Source organism: Heloderma suspectum, chromosome 4 (genome assembly GCF_057233095.1).
Source record: "Heloderma suspectum isolate Gila_16-S chromosome 4, 16-S_ref, whole genome shotgun sequence".
NCBI classification, from domain to species: Eukaryota; Metazoa; Chordata; class Lepidosauria; order Squamata; family Helodermatidae; genus Heloderma; species Heloderma suspectum.
The window spans coordinates 273,721,561-273,741,345 of NC_139461.1; the positions used below are offsets into that span (position 1 = coordinate 273,721,561).

Consider the following 19,785-nt stretch of genomic DNA (forward strand, 5'->3'; position numbering starts at 1 on the left):
AAAATATTTTCAGTTATGCATTGATTTTTCCCCAAGTAGTCCCTCGAAAAAGTGTCTGTTGCTTGGTACATTGGGATTAGATGAAGCAAACTGTTTCTGCATTGCCACTACATTGTAACTGTAAAACATGGATCACTTGGAATAGTTAAGGGCACGGAGCTTAGATCTTCCTTTATCCCCCTTGGTCTCTCATTCTGGCTATAGGTCCTTTTGGCAAAACGCAAGTCTGATGGAAGGTTCTACGCTGTAAAAGTTTTGCAGAAGAAGTCTATCCTCAAGAAAAAAGAGGTATCTTTGAAAAAGAAAATCTTTACTTGCATGATCAAAAGAGTTTTCTTCACCAAAATGAGGTTTTGCTACTCTTTCCCTGTGCTTTGTAGTGTGATATTTTAAACAAGTGATGGATGTTCATCATATTTCAGCATGTGCCACAGTTACGCTGGGGAAAATATAATGTGTGTGTATCTCTATATCCACAATAGGCAAGGTTCTTAATAGTCCTCTGTGATAATCAGGAAATCAGTGATATTCCCCTCTGTGGGAATCAGTGATAATCAGGGAACCCAATATGGTTCCGGCCCAGCCTATCTCAAAGAGTGCCTCCAGCAACACCAGACAGGCCGCTTAACAAGATCAGCCTCGGATGGCCTTCTCTCTGTCCCATCAGCCAGGACAGCTAGACTGGTGGGGACGAGGGAGAGGGCCTTTTCTGTGGTGGTCTCCACTCTGTGGAACTCCCTCCCTAGGGAACTCCGCCATGCCCCCTCTTTAATGAGCTTCCGCCGTGCATTAAAAACGTGGTTGTTCAGGCAGGCATTTGGGGTGGGCTAGGGTATTTTAGAAAATGTTTTTATTGTAGAATTTTATTGTTTTAAACTGTTTTATTTTATGTTGTACATCGCCCAGAGTGGCTGGGTGACCAGCCAGATGGGCGATTAATAAATTTAATATAAATAAATAAATAAATCGGTGGACTTCAAAAGCTATTTTACATCAAACACATTCCTGGCCCAACTATGAACTTGGTCTGTGTCCTCAATGAACTAACTTGTGGTCTGAGTGGCAAACTATATATGCTCTTGCAGTTAAGTGCATCTCTTATTAACTCTAAATTGCAGTCATGGAAGCAACCATGGCATGTAGTTGGGGAGGCTTAACACTATCCTCCCACGCTACACTCCCAATGACCTGGTTAGCACATAGCAAGAGTATGGGCTAAGTATGACTCATTGTTGAATTGTGGGTTGTTGCTGAATCCTCAGTTGTCATTACGTGCAGACTCTGGACTATGGTTTAACTATGGGTTGTTAACCATGAACAACCCAGGTTTGTTGTTGGGTTATGAACTCTGGGTTGTTCATGGTTAACAACCCATAGTTAAACCATAGTGTAGGGTTTGCACATAATGACAACCCACAATTCAACAACAACCCTTACTCCAGGTTGTTGTTACGTGTGGCCATTGAATTCTTCCCTCTGTTAAAGCTGCTATTTGGCATAGGAGGGAAGCAGATGGTCTTTGCCAAAGACATTTGTGTTTTGTTGCAGCTGTTTTATTTAAAAAAACACATACCCCTTCATCTGTGGGCTTGTTTAATCCTCTCTCTTTCTTGGTTCTTCATAGCAAAATCACATAATGGCAGAACGTAATGTGCTACTGAAGAATGTGAAACATCCCTTTCTTGTGGGGCTCCACTATTCCTTCCAGACCAAAGAAAAACTCTACTTTGTACTGGATTATGTAAATGGAGGCGAGGTAAACGCATGTCAGTCTTCCATCACACAGGGCATGTGGCCAATCAGCACAATAGCTTTGGGGTTCATTTTCAGTCTTAATTGGGTGGAATGTTGACATTTTTTTCTCAGTCTTGTGACTGATTCAGTACGTATCCAGATCTAGTTATTATATTTATCTGCCATCTCACTGACTTGGAACAATTTACAACTTCAAATCATAGCTATTTCTGAACCTAAAGGGCTCTCAATCTAAATGCTTTAAGATTATATTCCTGGGGGACAAAACATGTTACTTTAAAGATGCAGCTGCTAGCTAGATGCTAGCTTTAAAGATGCTAGCTGCTAGAAGCTCCATACAGTCAGTCAAAACAAGACCTGGAGCTGACTGTGGCTCAGATCATGAGCTGCTTCTTGCAAAATTTCGGCTTAAATTGAAGAACGTTGGGAAAACCACTAAACCGTTCAGGTATGACCTAAATCATATCCCTGATGAATATACAGTGGAGGTGAGGAATAGATTTCAGGGATTAGACCTGATAGACAGAGTGCCTGAGGAACTATGGACGGAGGTCCGTAACATTGTTCAGGAGGCAGCAACTCAATCCATCCCAAAGAAAAAGAAATGCAAGAAAGCAAAGTGGCTGTCTGATGAGGCTTTACAAGTAGCTGAGGAAAGAAGGGAAGCGAAAAGCAAGGGAGAAAGGGGAAGACATACCCAACTGAATGCAGAGTTCCAGAGAATAGCAAGGAGAGACAAGAAGGCCTTCTTAAATGAACAATGCAAAGAAATCGAGGAAAACAACAGAATGGGAAAGACTAGAGATCTCTTCAAGAAAATTGGAGATCTCAAGGGAACGTTTTGTGCAAAGACGGGCATGATAAAGGACAAAGAAGGCAGAGACCTAACAGAAGCAGATGAGATTAAGAAGAGGTGGCAAGAATACACAGAAGAACTATACAGGAAAGATCTGAATGTCCCTGATAGCCATGATAGTGCGCTCACTGAACTTGAGCCGGACATCCTCGAGAGTGAAGTCAAGTGGGCCTTAGGAAGCATTAGTAACAACAAAGCAAGCAGAGATGAGAGTATTCCAGCCGAGCTATTTAAAATCCTAAAAGATGATGCTGTTAAAGTGCTGCATTCAATATGCCAACAAATCTGGAACACTCAACAGTGGCCACAAGACTGGAAAAGGTCAGTTTACATTCCAATTCCAAAGAAGGGCAACGCCAAAGAGTGTTCAAACTACCGCACCATTGTGCTCATTTCACATGCCAGCAAGGTGATGCTCAAAATCCTACAAGCTAGGCTTCAACAGTATGCGAACCGAGAACTACCGGAAGTACAAGCTGGGTTTAGAAGAGGCAGAGGAACTAGAGATCAAATCGCCAACATTCGCTGCATCATGGAGAAAGCAAGAGAATTCCAGAAAAACGTCTATTTCTGCTTCATTGACTACGCTAAAGCCTTTGATTGTGTGGATCACAACAAATTGTAGCAAATTCTTAAAGTGATGGGAGTACCAGACCACCTTACCTGTCTCCTGAGAAACCTGTACGAGGGTCAAGAAGCAACAGTAAGAACCAGACATGGAACAACCGATTGGTTCAAAATTGGGAAAGGAGTACGACAAGGCTGCAAATTGTCACCCTGCTTATTTAACTTATATGCAGAGTACATCATGAGAAATGCTGGGTTGGATGAATCAGAGGTCGGAATTAAGATTGCTGGGAGAATTATCAACAACCTCCGATATGCAGACGATACCACCCTAATGGCAGAAAGCGAAGAGGATCTCAAGAGCCTCTTGTTGAGGGTGAAAGAGGAGAGTGCAAAAGCTGGTTTGAAACTCAACATTAAAAAAACTAAGATCATGGCATCTGGCCCCATCACTTCCTGGCATATAGAAGGGGAAGAAATGGAAGCAGTGACAGATTTTACTTTCTTGGGCTCCAAGATCACCGCAGACGGTGACTGTAGCCATGAAATTAAAAGACGCTTGCTCCTTGGGAGGAAAGCTATGGCCAACCTAGACAGCATAGTAAGAAGCAGAGACATCACCTTGCCGACAAAGGTCCGTCTAATCAAAGCTATGGTTTTCCCAGTAGTAATGTATGGCTGTGAGAGCTGGACTATAAGGAAGGCTGAGCCCCGAAGAATTGATGCTTTCGAACTGTGGTGCTGGAGAAGACTCTTACGAGTCCCCTGGACTGCAAGGAGGTCAAATCAGTCCATCCTAAAGGAAATCAACCCTGAGTGCTCATTGGAAGGACAGATAATGAAGCTGAAGCTCCAATATTTTGGCCACCTAATGCGAAGAGAAAACTCCCTGGAAAAGACCCTGATGCTGGGAAAGACTGAAGGCAAAAGGAGAAGGGGACGGCAGAGGATGAGATGGCTAGATAGCATCACGGATGCAATGAATATGAACTTGAGCACGCTCCGGGAGAGAGCGCAGGACAGGAAGGCCTGTCGTGCTATGGTCCATGGGGTCACGAAGAGTCGGACACGACTGAACAACAACAACAATAGAATATAGGGGTGGGGCAATCTGGATTGGAATCCTGCCATGGGGATTAGGAGGGTTTTAACCCTTTCCCTCCATGGGGCTTGATCCAGATCCAAATCAAGGGGACCTGCACCACCAATTTTTATTGCAAAGATCCATAAGGCAAATGGATCACTGTTTTGCAATAGAAACTGAAGGCACAGGGCACCTAATCTGGATTGGGCCCATAGCAGGGTGGAAAGGGTGAAAGGTCTCCTACACCCACACTTGGGTCCTGATCTGGATCAGGGGCCCTGTGCCTACTGTACAGTAAAAATGAAACAAAGACTTAACTACCAGCTATGTCATTAAAACAATGTCTGCTTGGGTCCTGAGTTAGCTTGGAATAGGGCAGGAGGTTAAAACTATAGAATACTGAAGCTGTTCTCTATGAAAGCGTGTTAAATCCACATGATGATGTTCTAACTGGATCTCTTGATTCAGTCAGATAAGGGTGCTATCATGACAGCAAATGTATTCAACAAAGCGCACAACGCTCCAGCCTCAAACTTTCCCGTATCTGTTCATAGTTGTTCTTCCACTTGCAAAGAGAGCGTTGCTTCCGTGAACCTCGAGCGCGCTTCTATGCAGCTGAAATGGCCAGTGCAGTGGGCTACCTCCATTCGTTGAACATCATCTACCGGTAAAGTATACTGTAATAAGAGCAGATAGCTCTGGTGATATCGATTGCAGTGCGATAGATTAATCCCACAGTGGAATGTTTTGGTTTGTGATGTGCAAACACAGCCTTGCTAAAAACAAACAAACCCCACACAGAACACCATGGTTTTTTAACCATGAACAATCCCAAAAGAGAACCCATGGTTTTTTGTTGGGTTGTGAACTCTGGCTTGTTGAAACCATGAATTGTCATTACATGTGAACCCAGAACTATAGGTTGTTCGTGAGTTGTTTCACCAGTTTACAGAGATGGTGGGCATGGGTTGTCCAAAAATCCCATCCGCTCTTCATGCTAGTACTACAGTGCCGTAAAGGCTTTTGGGATACAGGGAGGGAGCAGGTGAAGGAGGAAGGAAGCCAACAATCCAGGGATTGAGAAAACAAACAATGGTTTGTTCAATCGTCTGCCAGACAAACCCAGGATAGGATAGCAAACCATGGTTTAAATAAACCATAGGTTAGTGTTATGTGTGAACCAGGCCATGATTTGCTGCCTGGGCTTTCCAGTTCTCCTTCTCCTCCACAGTTCCTGATCAATCTCCACAGTGTGTCCTGATGCATCCTTGTAGCAATTGCAACCAGAAGTGAGTAGGCCAGTTCAAGTTCTGTTCGTAGAAACTAGGGTTGGAGATGGGGGAATCCTCAACAAAGGTCAATAATGTAAGGTAAGGTAGCTTTTTCACCACTGTCCTCATTCTCCAGCACTGTGCAGCTGCAGGGAAGGGTTTGGTCTGTTGTAGGCCACAATGGTAAAGCCCCAAAGGCACAGCATATATCTAGTGTGTATGCGAGTCCTAGAACCCCCCCCAAATCCCCTGCCATGCACAAAGGTTCTACACTAGAAGGTTAAGAGTCAGCCAAAGGCAAGTCAGTGTCTGTGTTCAGATGTCACATGAAACTATGGCTTAGCACAGGTGAGGAACCTTTTTTCTGCTGAGTTCCACATTCCCTTGTGGGTAATCTGTTGGGAGGTAGATGTCAGCAGTGAACGAGGCTGAATCCAGCAGTGGGCAGGATCAGAGCCAAAAGCGGATAGGTCACTCCTTTTCTCTTTCTGCAACTTTCTTGTCTTTATTTCTACCATCCCCTTTTATCTTTCTTCCTCTTCCTTCCCACCCAGCAGGCTGCCAGGGAAGGGACAGACTGTTTTTGCTAGAGATCTGAGAGCTGCATGGAATTTGGCCAAGGGCCACTTGCAGCCCTAGGGCCAGAGGTGGCCCATCCCTGGTTTAGCAAAATGTGAATGAGCTTAGCCTCCCCCTAGGCTCAGACACTGGCCCTGTTCAAATGTAATGCTAAGCTATGATGGTTAGGCTTTTTTTTTTTGCTAACCACGGTGGTTTAGCATGTTGTGGGGGGGGCGGGGAAACCACATTCCCCATGGTTAGTAAGCCACCCCCTCAAGCCACCCCCTCTAAACACCCCATTGCAAAAGGGTTAAGGGGCCCCAGGGTGGCTTACCATGTTGTCTGGTGGGCTCCCTGGTGGTTAAAACGGGCTCCAGAGGACTTCCAGGCCGTGATCATAGAGGCTGCCGGCTAGAGCTTCTGCCACTGTGGTCAACGCTCTAGCCGCTGTGGTCTTTCTCTATGGTTGCGTGGTCATTTGGGATCTCGGAGCGGCCGCTGGGAGCCTGTTCGCACCATGGAGGACAACAGGATACACGGTAAATATGCCAGGAAGATAGCAGGTAACTACCGGGAGGGAGGGTGGTTAGCAGAACCATGCGGCACCACGTGGTTTCGTGATCTTCTGGCGGGCCTGCGGATCATGGTTTCGCTAACCCCCACCTCTGTAATTATCCTGACCACCCCTCCCCCTGTGCGCATGTGAATAGGCCCACTCCTTCATTCCTGCTGACAGCCATGCCAGAGAGGAGACGAAGTTTGGCAGCTTGTGCTTTTCCTTTTAGTTACCACTTTGCTGTGTTGTCCAAACCTGGCAAACTATGGTTATTTTCAAACATGCCAACTTCAACCTCTGGTTTACAAACCTGGCTTGGTTAAGTTAACTACAGTTAAGATTGACCACAGTACCAGGTTCATATGACATGGCCAGCTGTGCTTAATCAAAATCAGAAGTGAAACTTTGAAAATTACTGGCAGTGCATGAGGAGAGGGGAAGGGGAAGTGTGCAAGCCCAGAGGGAGGCTAAGCTCATTCACATCTTACTAACCGTAGTTTGATATGACATCCAAATGCAGTGGAAAGGGAGGAAGAACCTTTGAAAACTGCTGTTGTACGTAATTGTGAAAGATAATACTAATTTGCAAATAATTTATTTAGGGCACTCCCAGATTCAAGATCTCTAATGCAGTATGTCAAACATCCTCCCCAAAGGAACTGAATCTTCTTGCTATTTGATCCTGTTGAAATTAACTGTAGTTTACCACTTCTAGTACAGTAATTTTGATTCTGATACAGGCCATTTATTTGCAGTCTCTGCCTCCAGGTATGTTAAAGAGAAAAGAAACAAGAAAAGACCCAACATGGTTGTTTTTCGGGGGGTGGGGGCAGTGAGCCTTCTTCCCCATGTCAATGCTTTTGACAGATATACTTACCAGCAAACCAAACACTGATTGATTCATCCTTCCCCTTGCCTTGTCAATGCTTTTGAGGGATGTACTTATCAGAAAAACCAATCAATCACTGATTGAGTCATCTATCTTTCACCTCCCTCCATGCTTCAGGCAGGCTGTCTGCCTTTATCTGCCTTTTAAAAATACTTTTTAAAAGCTCTGCTTGCAAGTTTTACTTGGCTTAACATTGGTTACCTTAAAACCAATGTTAAAACCAATGTCAACAATATGGAAACAACTCAATTTTTATGGGGAAGTAGGTTTGTGACATCACAGCCAATCAGTGCAGCAATGCCTCACGCACTTCGGAGTAAAACAGGCAGGAACCAGTTTTCCCCATGCTCAGTCCTATGTATGAAGAAAATGTGGTGAGTTTATTTCCACAGTGTTGGTGTATGGATGCACCCAAAGCCGCAACTGCTTCTTCCAGTATCTTTTTGTACAGCTAGAGGGACTTAATGCAATGCAACAGAGTTTGAATACAAGCAAGGCAGCAAACATAAAAGTAGTGGCTCCCACCGAGACTGAGATTTTGTCACTTGGAGATAAAATGATCATCTGAATGAACTGATTTCATTGGTTGGGAAAGATAACTGCGAACTTATCATCACTTTTTTGGAGTCTGTGCAATGTAATTCTTTTAGCAGATACGTTCAAGGCTTAGATAGGATGATTGCCCTAAGATATGAACAGAATTTAAACTGCATATTGTTTTTCCTTCCCCTACCTTTTTTTAGGGACTTAAAACCTGAAAATATTCTCTTGGATTGTCAGGTATGATGTTATTGGGGTGTATATTTGTATATGTGTGTGAGTTAAAATTACAAGTGCGATCAAAATGAAAGTTGAGGTTTTATAGTTTATGTTAATGACCAGCTCTTGCTTCTTGACTTGAGTATGAATACCAAAGTAAAAAATATATGCATGCCATGTCAAGTTTGATGGATAAATGCATGTATAATTAGGAGCATGTGCCCCTGTATTTTGGGGCACATGTCTCTCTCAGCCTAGTCCTTTTCCAACCACTACTTTGGAGTTGCTTAAAAACATGAGTCTAATATTATACATGTGCACTCTTTGCACAGGATGCACATTTGTTTGCTTTTGTTTGTTTACTTAAGTATGTATACCTAAATACAGAAGTTGATCTGAGAATCTGCCACCATATTCTACAGATTTGTGTTAGCCATTCTCTGCATTTCTCTGTGCAGAAGTTGGTTGTGCTGTGTACTTGAGAAAACTTGGTACAAATGGAACAAGGAAAACTTATTATGAAATACACAATACAATAGACACTTTTGATATTGTTTAGCAAAAAAAGAAAAAAAAACACACTCTGCATTAAAGAAAGGTAGAGTTAAGGAGTGTGTGTATGAGTGCATTTTGACCTTTCCTATGTGAAATTATGTGAATTATGAGGAGTATACAGAGTAACTACAGGTTGTATATTTGTATTCCAGTTACAAAATTGGTTCTAAACCTTGGTATCTTTTAATAGACTTACAGAATTCTAATAATCACATTCTGCTGTGGTATTGTCAATAGTTACCTGTTAGTAAGAAACATTTTATAATTAGATTTGGACAACTGGGTCAAATTTGGAATACAACTTTCCAAGGAGATGGACATTTCTCCCTTTTCTTTCAGGGTCATGTTGTACTGACAGATTTTGGACTTTGCAAAGAAGGAATGGAGCCAGAAGAAACAACATCTACTTTTTGTGGCACCCCAGAGGTATGTTGGAAGGATAGAATTTGTATGCATTTTTAATGGATGATCTCACCCACACATCCATTCACCCCCACTACCTTTGGCTTTTCCAAGGGACTGAGCACTACCATTGAGTAAGAGGTATAAGACTGGACTATCTCATTCAGGGTGATTTCCAGTCCTGAAGGCTTACATGGTGTAAGCCTTGCTGTTGTTACACTGGCTGTGTTTCAGTGTCATGATAATTATAAACTAGCAAGCATGCTGGAGCATGCTGGTCTATTACTCCTGCTTTGCTTCTTCTGCTAGTGGGAGCAGCTAAATAAGTCAGGGATTCTCCATCGGTGATGTGTTTATTGTAATATCCTAACGGGGATCTCCAAACAAGCCAGAGTCATAAGCCTAGAGCAAAACCTGTGTGATCAAAATCTCCTTAAAGTACCAAATCTGAACTTACAAATAGAACTAACAGAAGTGGTTTTAGACAAAACTGGTAAATCATATTAAAACATATTAACCAGTTCCCAAGATTTAGATCTTACTCACCGGAAATACGTTTGAACATGAAAGCTGACCTACTGATTCTTGTTATACTGAAGGAAGAAACAACTGGTGCTATTTTTCAGCTATTTTTCCTCAAAAAACTCCAGTGGTGATCTGGAAACTATGGACAAGAAAAATAGCAGAACTTCATTTTAACCATTTGGGGAATATAGATAAGTCCTTGATTTTGAATTACTCGTTTGATGCATTGTACGCTGCTTTGGGTGCAATTTGATGGCACGCTAATGACCCCAGGAACCTAACCCTTCCGCAGTGTAATTTGGACAGCAACTGCAGGAGAAGAGGAGAGGGGGTGGGTAACTGCCCCTATATAATCTGCAAGGGCTTCTGCCCCTCTCTGTCAGTTGTGTAGGGAGACTGAGTATCATGAGCTGAAGCAGCTTACAATTCTGTACTGAGGAGTCACAAGCACTGAAACTGTGCACCCAGAACTGAATTCGAGCTGTTTAGATACAGCTTGGGTGTACCATCCTGTAAAACCTGGGTGGCCATCCTATTTCACCACCCGTGAAAACCTAGAAACACTAGACTTGATGTGGCAAAATGTTGTCCATATGTTTTCATACTACTTTTAACCAAGGAGTCATATGTGGCTCCTGGGTAGTGGCTAGAATTATTTGTTAGTGGTACTTTGCATGTATGGTGAGGTTGTTGTTGTTTTGAAATGCCTTATTCTTCCTCAGTACTTAGCTCCAGAGGTGCTGAAGAAACAGCCTTATGACCGAACTGTAGACTGGTGGTGCCTTGGAGCAGTCCTCTATGAAATGCTGTTTGGCTTGGTAAGCTTTAACAATCTGACATTGCTGCTGGTTTAGGAACTAGGACAGAAAGCAGGCAATAGTTCTAAGAACTGAAAGCAGCTGGAGAGAGGCTTCTCATCCCAAGATGTGCATAAGCAGATTTCTTTAGGCCAGAGGTAACAATGGGACAAACCGCTTCTTTACGTTTGGGGGGCAATATAAATGCTTGCCAACCTGTTTAACGAGAGGCTGAAGATGGATGAGTTTATACTGACCTTCAACTCTGAAAGAACTGTTATTGGATCCCAGCCTTACACTACTGACATGACCCTGTCTCCTCTCCTTTACCCTGTATGCCAGTGGAGTTAGCTTAGCTCAAGCAGACAATTCTCTACAGACAATTCAACAGCTGTTGATACTGTCCCGTTTCTGGCTTTCGTGAGTCTGCCAACCAGTTGCAGCAGTGTTGAGAACTGTTTCACAGTCTGTGGGCCATGTAATATCTGGATCCCAGCTGTGTTGGACATCTAGCTTCTGTGCAGGATGGGTTGTGGTTACATCAATATGGCAGAGCAGGCAGGGCGCTGCACCCTTGGTCACAGCTAAGCAACTGACAGAATAATTCATATCATGATGTATTTGAAACAACCTATAGTAGTAGGGCTGGAATCAAGGATAGGCGTGGTTGGGCACCTGCAAAGAGCCTACACCCCACCAGACAAGAGCCCCCTGGAGTTGCTCCTCCTCTTTACCATTGCAAATTGCTTGTTCACCTGCCTCTTGCTCTGGCCCAGGCAATGATGTTGGTGAGAAGGACGAGCAGTAGATGATACTGCCTACTTACTCACTGGCTCTCTGCCTGTCAAGCAAGTGAGTGGTAACAATGAGAAAGAGGATGAGGAGCGAAAGCAGCTGGTGACAATGGCGCTGAGAAGATATACTCAATGAGGTAGGGGGGACATTGAGGGTGCCCTACCCAAGGGCCCTCAAAAACCTGGAGCCAGAACTGCATGGTAGCATATGAAGTTTTTTTTTAGTGCTCCCTCTCCTCCCTGGCTCCTCATGTTAAATTGTGGAAACACAACAGCATAAATTGCAATCTATGTGAAACTGGCATGTGAATGAATAGTTTGCTTATGCAGCTGACCTCTTCCCCTCTCTCCCTGTTCTCTGCTATCAGCCTCCATTTTATAGTCGGGATGTGTCTCAGATGTATGATAATATTCTGCACAAGCCACTTCAGATTCAAGGAACCAAGACCATAGCAGCTTGTGATATCCTGCAAGGACTTCTCCATAAAGATCAGAAGAAGAGACTGGGAGCCAAGACAGACTTCGTATGTGATACTGTTTGTTCTGGAGTGCCCGTCATGATGATACATTCTTTGTCCCATTTAAAAACTCCATCCCTCCTGAGAGAGCAATATTTCAACATCAGTACTATTTCACTACAGCCTCCCATTTTTATGTCTATTATTGGCTAAATCTACCCTGTCCCATCTTTGCTACTTCCATATCTCCACTTTCTTCACTTTTGTCCTGCTGTCTTGCATGGATTATAACACCCCTGGGTCATTTCTATGTTCCAGAGGGCTTAGGACACTGTTCCTGCTTAATAAATATTTAAAACTAGTACCAGCAGTATTAACTCAAAGACTCTATACTTGGCATATAAGATCTGTTCATGGGCATGGTGAATGCTGAACAATGTCGGCGAATGGTCACTTTAATTGTATACCATGATTTTTAAAGTATCTTTTAGAGGTCTGCATCTCCATTTGCATTTGTAATTTGTAATTTGTAGATTTCAGGGATTAGACCTGATAGACAGAGTGCCTGAGGAACTATGGACGGAGGTCCGTAACATTGTTCAGGAGGCAGCAACGAAATCCATCCCAAAGAAAAAGAAATGCAAGAAAGCCAAGTGGCTGTCTGATGAGGCTTTACAAGTAGCTCACGAAAGAAGGGAAGCGAAAAGCAAGGGAGAAAGGGGAAGATATACCCAACTGAATGCAGAGTTCCAGAGAACAGCAAGGAGAGACAAGAAGGCCTTCTTAAATGAACAATGCAAAGAAATCGAGGAAAACAACAGAATGGGAAAGACTAGAGATCTCTTCAAGAAAATTGGAGATCTCAAGGGAACGTTTTGTGCAAAGACGGGCATGATAAAGGACAAAGAAGGCAGGGACCTAACAGAAGCAGATGAGATTAAGAAGAGGTGGCAAGAATACACAGAAGAACTATACAGGAAAGAGCTGAATGTCCCTGATAGCCATGATAGTGCGGTCATTGAACTTGAGCCGGACATCCTAGAGAGTGAAGTCAAGTGGGCCTTAGGAAGCATTAGTAACAACAAAGCTAGCGGAGATGACAGTATTCCAGCCGAGCTATTTAAAATCCTAAAAGATGATGCTGTTAAAGTGCTGCATTCAATATGCCAACAAATCTGGAACACTCAACAGTGGCCACAAGACTGGAAAAGGTCAGTTTACATTCCAATTCCAAAGAAGGGCAACGCCAAAGAGTGTTCAAACTACCGCACAATTGCGCTCATTTCACATGCCAGCAAGGTGATGCTCAAAATCCTACAAGCTAGGCTTCAGCAGTATGCGAACCGAGAATTACCGGAAGTACAAGCTGGGTTTCGAAGAGGCAGAGGAACTAGAGATCAAATCGCCAACATTCGCTGCATCATGGAGAAAGCAAGAGAATTCCAGAAAAACGTCTATTTCTGCTTCATTGACTACGCTAAAGCCTTTGATTGTGTGGATCACAACAAACTGTGGCAAATTCTTAAAGTGATGGGAGTACCAGACCACCTTACCTGTCTCCTGAGAAACCTGTACGAGGGTCAAGAAGCAACAGTAAGAACCAGACATGGAACAACCGATTGGTTCAAAATTGGGAAAGGAGTACGACAAGGCTGCATATTGTCACCCTGCTTATTTAACTTATATGCAGAGTACATCATGAGAAATGCCGGGTTGGATGAATCAGAGGTCGGAATTAAGATTGCCGGGAGAATTATCAACAACCTCCGATATGCAGACGATACCACCCTAATGGCAGAAAGCGAAGAGGATCTAAAGAGCCTCTTGTTGAGGGTGAAAGAAGAGAGTGCAAAAGCTGGTTTGAAACTCAACATTAAAAAAACGAAGATCATGGCATCTGGCCCCATCACTTCCTGGCATATGGAAGGGGAAGAAATGGAAGCAGTGACAGATTTTACTTTCTTGGGTTCCAAGATCACCGCAGACGGTGACTGTAGCCATGAAATTAAAAGACGCTTGCTCCTTGCGAGGAAAGCTATGGTCAACCTAGACAGCATAGTAAGAAGCAGAGACATCACCTTGCCGACAAAGGTCCGTCTAATCAAAGCTATGGTTTTCCCAGTAGTAATGTATGGCTGTGAGAGCTGGACTATAAGGAAGGCTGAGCGCCGAAGAATTGATGCTTTCGAACTGTGGTGCTGGAGAAGACTCTTACGAGTCCCCTGGACTGCAAGGAGGTCAAATCAGTCCATCCTAAAGGAAATCAACCCTGAGTGCTCATTGGAAGGACAGATAATGAAGCTGAAGCTCCAATATTTTGGCCACCTAATGCGAAGAGAAAACTCCCTGGAAAAGACCCTGATGCTGGGAAAGACTGAAGGCAAAAGGAGAAGGGGACGGCAGAGGATGAGATGGCTAGATGGCATCACGGATGCAATGAATATGAACTTGAGCACGCTCCGGGAGAGAGCGCAGGACAGGAAGGCCTGGCGTGCTATGGTCCATGGGGTCACGAAGAGTCGGACACGACTGAACGACTGAACAACAACAACAACAACAATCTCCATTTGCAGTTCTTGACATAGTAGCTTTCTTCCCCATCCAACATGATACATACGGGATGCTTCTTTTGATTAGTGTAGTGTTCTGTGAACATATATGCATCTGTATACATATTGCTAAATGTATATATATATATATATAACACTGTGTGCACCTTTGTACACTCTTAATTTGGGGCTGTGCAAGGAGGAGGAGCTTAAGAGATCTCTGAGGGCTTGAGAGATAGATATGGTATGTACGGGGGGTGGGAGGATACACGGAAATGTAGGTATACAGATAATTGCCATTAGGTGTAGGCAAATATGTACACAGTCAGATTTAAGAATCCCTTTTGAGTTAACAGCTGACTGACATTTATGTATTTTCTCTTCATAGCTTGAGATAAAGAATCATATGTTCTTCAGTCCAATCAACTGGGATGACTTGTATAATAAGAGGATTACTCCTCCATTTGATCCTAATGTAGTAAGTATCTTGTTCTGCCAAATGCAGTTTTTTACTTTAGTGAGAGTAAGGATTGAGAGCACAGTCATAAGGGATTGCCACTCAATAGACAGAGGGCTCCGAGACTGGAGTCCTCTATCCTATGCGTAGCTGGCAGGAGTCAAGCAGGACGGGAGGAGGATGGAGGTGAAAACCCATCTCATTCCTCCTTTTCTTTACATTTATAGTTAAACAAGCCAACACTTGTCTAGCTGACTTAACTTGTTGTGTGCAGGATGGGTGATGGAGAGGCTTTAGGATCCTGCAGATCCTGGCCTCTCCTTCTCCCTCCCTTCTCCGTTCTGCCCACTGTCCGGCTTCCTTTTTTTCTCTGCAAGCTCTTCCAATGTCACTGTTGCGACCCCAGAGGAGCAGCCATGGCTGTACTTTCCATAGTGGCTGTGAGGGAATGATCCATCTCTGATTTCTCTCTCCAGAGGTCATAGCAGTGTCCACAGCCTTGGGAGGGGAGATCCACCATATCCTATGGTCCTTAGGACACTCTCCCAGGGACCATAGGATTGCTCAGTGAAATGCTTAGAAGGTCATCTGCTCTGGTGCTTTCAGGGTTTGTGGAACAGATACCCACAGGATCCACATTCCTGACTTTTGACATACTGACACAGTCCATATGTCATAGCCAAACCATGATTTGGCCCTTGGGACTGCACCTTGGACTTATATACCATCCTTTGCCTCTAAACCAAAACTGGAAATAGTTTCCAGTTCTGGTTTAGGGGCAAAGGATGGTATGCAAGTCCAATAGCTGGAAATAGTTTCCAGTTCTGGTTGGGGGCTAATGATGGTTTGGAGGAGTCCTAGTTTGCAAACTATTGCTAACTAAGGTTTGTGTGGGGTGGGGGCGGGAGGGGACACGTAAGCCTGCAATTTGGCTGTGATGTCTGGATTGGGCATTCAGGTTAGTGTGTCTTTTATGAAATATAAGACCCTCTACTGTCTCAACTCATAGGGCTGCAGGTATAGGAACAATCTGAAGGTAAAGTTCAGTTCACCATACTGGAGAAGGGTATCTTAAACTCCAGTGCTTTTAACAGATTAGAGCTTAAGGAGTAAACGGTCTGCTTGGGTCTCTTTCCAGCATGTCCTCTGGCATTTTATATTAATAAAAATGGTAATACTTGTTAGAAGGTTACTCATTGGGAATAATCTCTTTTTACTTTTCAAGGCTGGTCCTGCTGATCTACGGCATTTTGACCCAGAATTCACTCGGGAAGCAGTCTCCAGCTCCATTGTCCGTACCCCTGACTTAGGTGCCAGCAGTTCCAGTGCGACAGATGCTTTTCTGGGTTTTTCTTACGCACCGAATGATGAAGACTAAAGCAACCTGCATAAAGGCTTGAGAAACCCAGTATTCATTCTTTATTTAAACAAGAGGAAGCCGCTATTCTCTGACTAATCTTCTAACTGGAACAGAACCAAGGTGTCCAACTTTGAGATACAGGACCTCATAATGTGAATGTTCTTCTTACTGAGGAAATGCTGATTATTCTATTTAAAATTATTCCATTTCTACAGACCTGGATGCATTTAATGATACAATCTTGTGCCAAAACTGATATTGTCCTATGAGAATGCAGGTTAACCTCTGTTTGGATTGCTACAGGTTGCTTTAAGGGGGACCAAAGGTATTCTAGATGACCAGTTATTCTGCCTTCAGTTGTTTTAAGTTTAGTGCAGTCCCTGTTCAGATTGTTTGCAACTTGTGATTCACCTCAGTAGGAATCATATTCTGGCTAAATTCTCTTAGGCCTTCTACCCCATGACTCAACCCAAGTTCATCCTTCTTTTTGGAGGCTCTCAGCACTCCCACAGGGGATTCCCAGAGAAAACCTTTGGGGGTAGCCAGTGAATCCTGGACCCCCCCCCCCCACAACACAATCCCTTGTTGCTAGTCGTTCTACAACATTTGCATTCTCTCTTCCCAAATTGGTTGTCTCTGGACCTCCTCCAGCATTATGAAGTAGAAGTGATGCCATCTCCAGTTTGTATGAGTTTTTCTTTTCAGGATGGAAAGTGCTGCTCCACAGCTAACTGGCACTGATGGGAGTAGCACAGTTACATACCCTCACCATCATACCAGTTCTAGATTCAATGACTTGTCATCTTATCTTGGAAATGTTGCCAACTTCGTTTGCTCACATTTTTAGTAACCTTGTTCATTTCTTCCCTTTAATCTGAAAGCTGCATAGTGATAAGGGTCTGTTCATAACTACCTCTTTACAGCATAGACAGAAAACGGGCAATGGGTTTTGTTTTTAAGAACATAAAGACAGATCTGTTTAAAAGACCTGCCTATTGTACCCATGTGTAATCTTTTATTTACAAAATGGAGTGTTCCAGCCTCCAGCTGATACAACTTGAACTGCCTTGGTGTGCAGCCTCATTACCTTGGGTTTTTTTTATCAAATCATTATCTGTCCCAGGGTGTTTTATAAAGCATTTCAATCACTAATGTACCAGTCTGAATCATTTGAAATTATCCATTCTTCTTAAATCTCTTAGACTGGGAAGGGGGTCTTTCTACAAAACATACATGAATATGCAAGATCTTGTATTGAATAACAAAGCAGGATGATTCTAGAAATGAATTTCCCCTGCTACCAGCTATAGGCAAAAAGCATCCATCCTGCTGATGAACTATGTAGGTAGAACCAGAATTGATTATAATGGGTCTTTAGTATCCATAAAAGCACAAATATGATTGCCATGAACTGAAATAAAGCTGGAGGCCCCCCCCCCCCCAGCTTGTGTTACTTTACTTTAAAATAACACAAAGACCTGGGTGTATGGAGCATTCAACTGTGATAAGGAACATATACTACAGAATTAACTGCTTGGTTTTGATGCCTTGGTGCCTCTAAAATACCTGTCTTTTAAAAACCTAACTCCAGGTTTAGTCTCAAAAGCATCCATTCTCTTGTCTCAGACATCTGTACATTTAATTTTTTAAAGCTACTATGTTTAACTATGTATTAAGAAATGCCTCTATTGCCCAAGCTTACTGTGAGAATCCTTTTTTGCTTTCTTTTGTCATCAGGGCTATGCTAGAAAAAAGGGATTGGTTCATATGACAGTTTTGCCGGATTGCTAGTTTCTGGGTTTCATTGATATGCTGAGATAACTGCATAACTGTGTTGAGAGATACACGCATGCATTTTATCTTGTTGAACCCCCCCCCCCCATTTTTATTCTGGAAAATATTTAAAACTTCATTAAAAAAGTATAATCTATTTTAAAGAGGATGGTTTCTTGAATACTCAAGGTTTAGGTGACTGTGTAAAAAATAACTGTCTTGTTTTGTCTTCTTTTTAATATATATCCAAGATCTTACTTATCTGATCACCTGTATAGTATTATTGGCATAGATGAATAACTACTGATTCTGGCCAGATAAACTTCCACAAGTAAGAACATCTGTAAAGGATATGGCTGACATATTGGAGAGATGACCTTGGATCTTTCTGACTTTTAATATGACACTACAGTGCCATGATTTCTAGACTGTATGATGGTGCCTATGTTGGTTCCTGAGTTTATTGAGCACATATTTGGCTGACCCTCCTAAAGTACCAGCATCTTGCCTACTTTTACACACACATCATGAAATCTGCCTGGGCAGTCCTTGCCAGAATCCATTTAAAAATGTGCCTGGTAACAGTATTCTTTAATGTGCTGTAATATGGTGCATCCAATAGAAACATTCCTGCCCTTACACCTATAATATAGAATATTTGGCAAGGCCATGGTTCTCCATTCAGTATTTAAATCTGTGACTTGGCTAGCATTTAGGTGCCAGAACCCAGCTTACTTGAATGGATTTGACCGCTCTCTGCTTAAATTGGGGTTTGGGGAAATCTGACTAAAATACCCTGATTTACCAGAGTGTGTATGCTGTCACTGAACCCTGTGGGCTGTTTCTGCTCCACCGCAGGAGATGCCTTTGGACATAATGTTTATGCAAAATCCTGTGGGCTCCAACTCCCTGTGTGTGTGCCTTCTTTGTCCAACTTTGTCACACGTCCACCCCTGTTCAGTACTGTTATACTAGTGTCTAGACCAGGGGTAGGCAACCTTTTTCATCCCATGGGCACATTTGACAAATGTGGGGTAAAATGTTTGGAGCACCTCCCCTCCTTGAATCCTCACTTCTCTAGATTCTAAGTTTTCTGGTTTATCCAGCATTCCAGATTGCATGGAGAGTCCCCATGGATAGAGGAGGCTCTTCTCTTCACAAAGGCGTGCTCCAGGCAACAACAGCAATGACGGAAGGGGTGGGGCCAGCGCCCATCTCACATGTTTAATCAACACACTTCAGGAATGCCTGAATCAAGCTACTATTGAGTGCTATTACACTTATATCCTAGTCAGTGGCTAGACGGCCATAGGATATGTCGGTTTCCAGGAATCTACCTCAGAGCCCCTAGTCCAAAGTCAGTTCCCAGAGCGCCCCCCCCACACACACTGCCTTGCAGGCAGCTCAGAACAGCTCCGCGCTTGAAAGAGGAGCACAGAGCAGTGAAAACGGGGCGTTCCAGGGCAGGTAAGGCGGAAATGCCAGTACGGCACATCCTATGTGTTGTTCTGGCAGCCGCTTCCCCTGTTCTGCCTTCCCGTGGCTAGACAGCCAAAATCGGCTGTCTAGCCACAAATGCGGGGTGGCTGAAGTGCAGAGGGGATAATCCCCTTTGCGCATCTTCTGCCCTGCATTGGATAGGCGGTCGGCTCTGAGTTCAGAGACGGCCGCCTATCCCCATAGGATTGCGCCCCAAGAGTACTATTTTGGGGGGTAATACCTGTAGTTTGATTGTTTTCGATACTTATATTACTATAATTAGAATCAGAATTACTGTAATTACTATAGAATTACAGTAATTACTTTAATTAGAAGCA

General features: G+C 43.4%; 1 protein-coding gene across 5 annotated transcripts in view; it reads left to right on the top strand.

The window, feature by feature from the left end:
* The window catches only part of SGK2 (serum/glucocorticoid regulated kinase 2), a 68,009-nt gene extending 49,783 nt beyond the window's left edge, over window positions 1-18,226 (top strand). For 4 of the 5 annotated variants that reach the window (XM_084848370.1, XM_084848371.1, XM_084848372.1 and 1 more), the window contains 9 exons: window positions 205-288; window positions 1,625-1,756; window positions 4,817-4,929; window positions 8,283-8,319; window positions 9,193-9,279; window positions 10,503-10,598; window positions 11,740-11,895; window positions 14,767-14,856; window positions 16,061-18,129. In XM_084848370.1, the coding sequence (XP_084704496.1) occupies window positions 205-288; window positions 1,625-1,756; window positions 4,817-4,929; window positions 8,283-8,319; window positions 9,193-9,279; window positions 10,503-10,598; window positions 11,740-11,895; window positions 14,767-14,856; window positions 16,061-16,213 (948 nt within the window). In that variant the 3' untranslated portion in view covers window positions 16,214-18,129. Of the gene's footprint in view, window positions 1-204; window positions 289-1,624; window positions 1,757-4,816; window positions 4,930-8,282; window positions 8,320-9,192; window positions 9,280-10,502; window positions 10,599-11,739; window positions 11,896-14,766; window positions 14,857-16,060 lie in introns of all 5 variants that reach the window. The other variant, XM_084848368.1, reaches the window with a different exon arrangement.
* The last annotated feature ends 1,559 nt before the right edge of the window (window positions 18,227-19,785 follow it).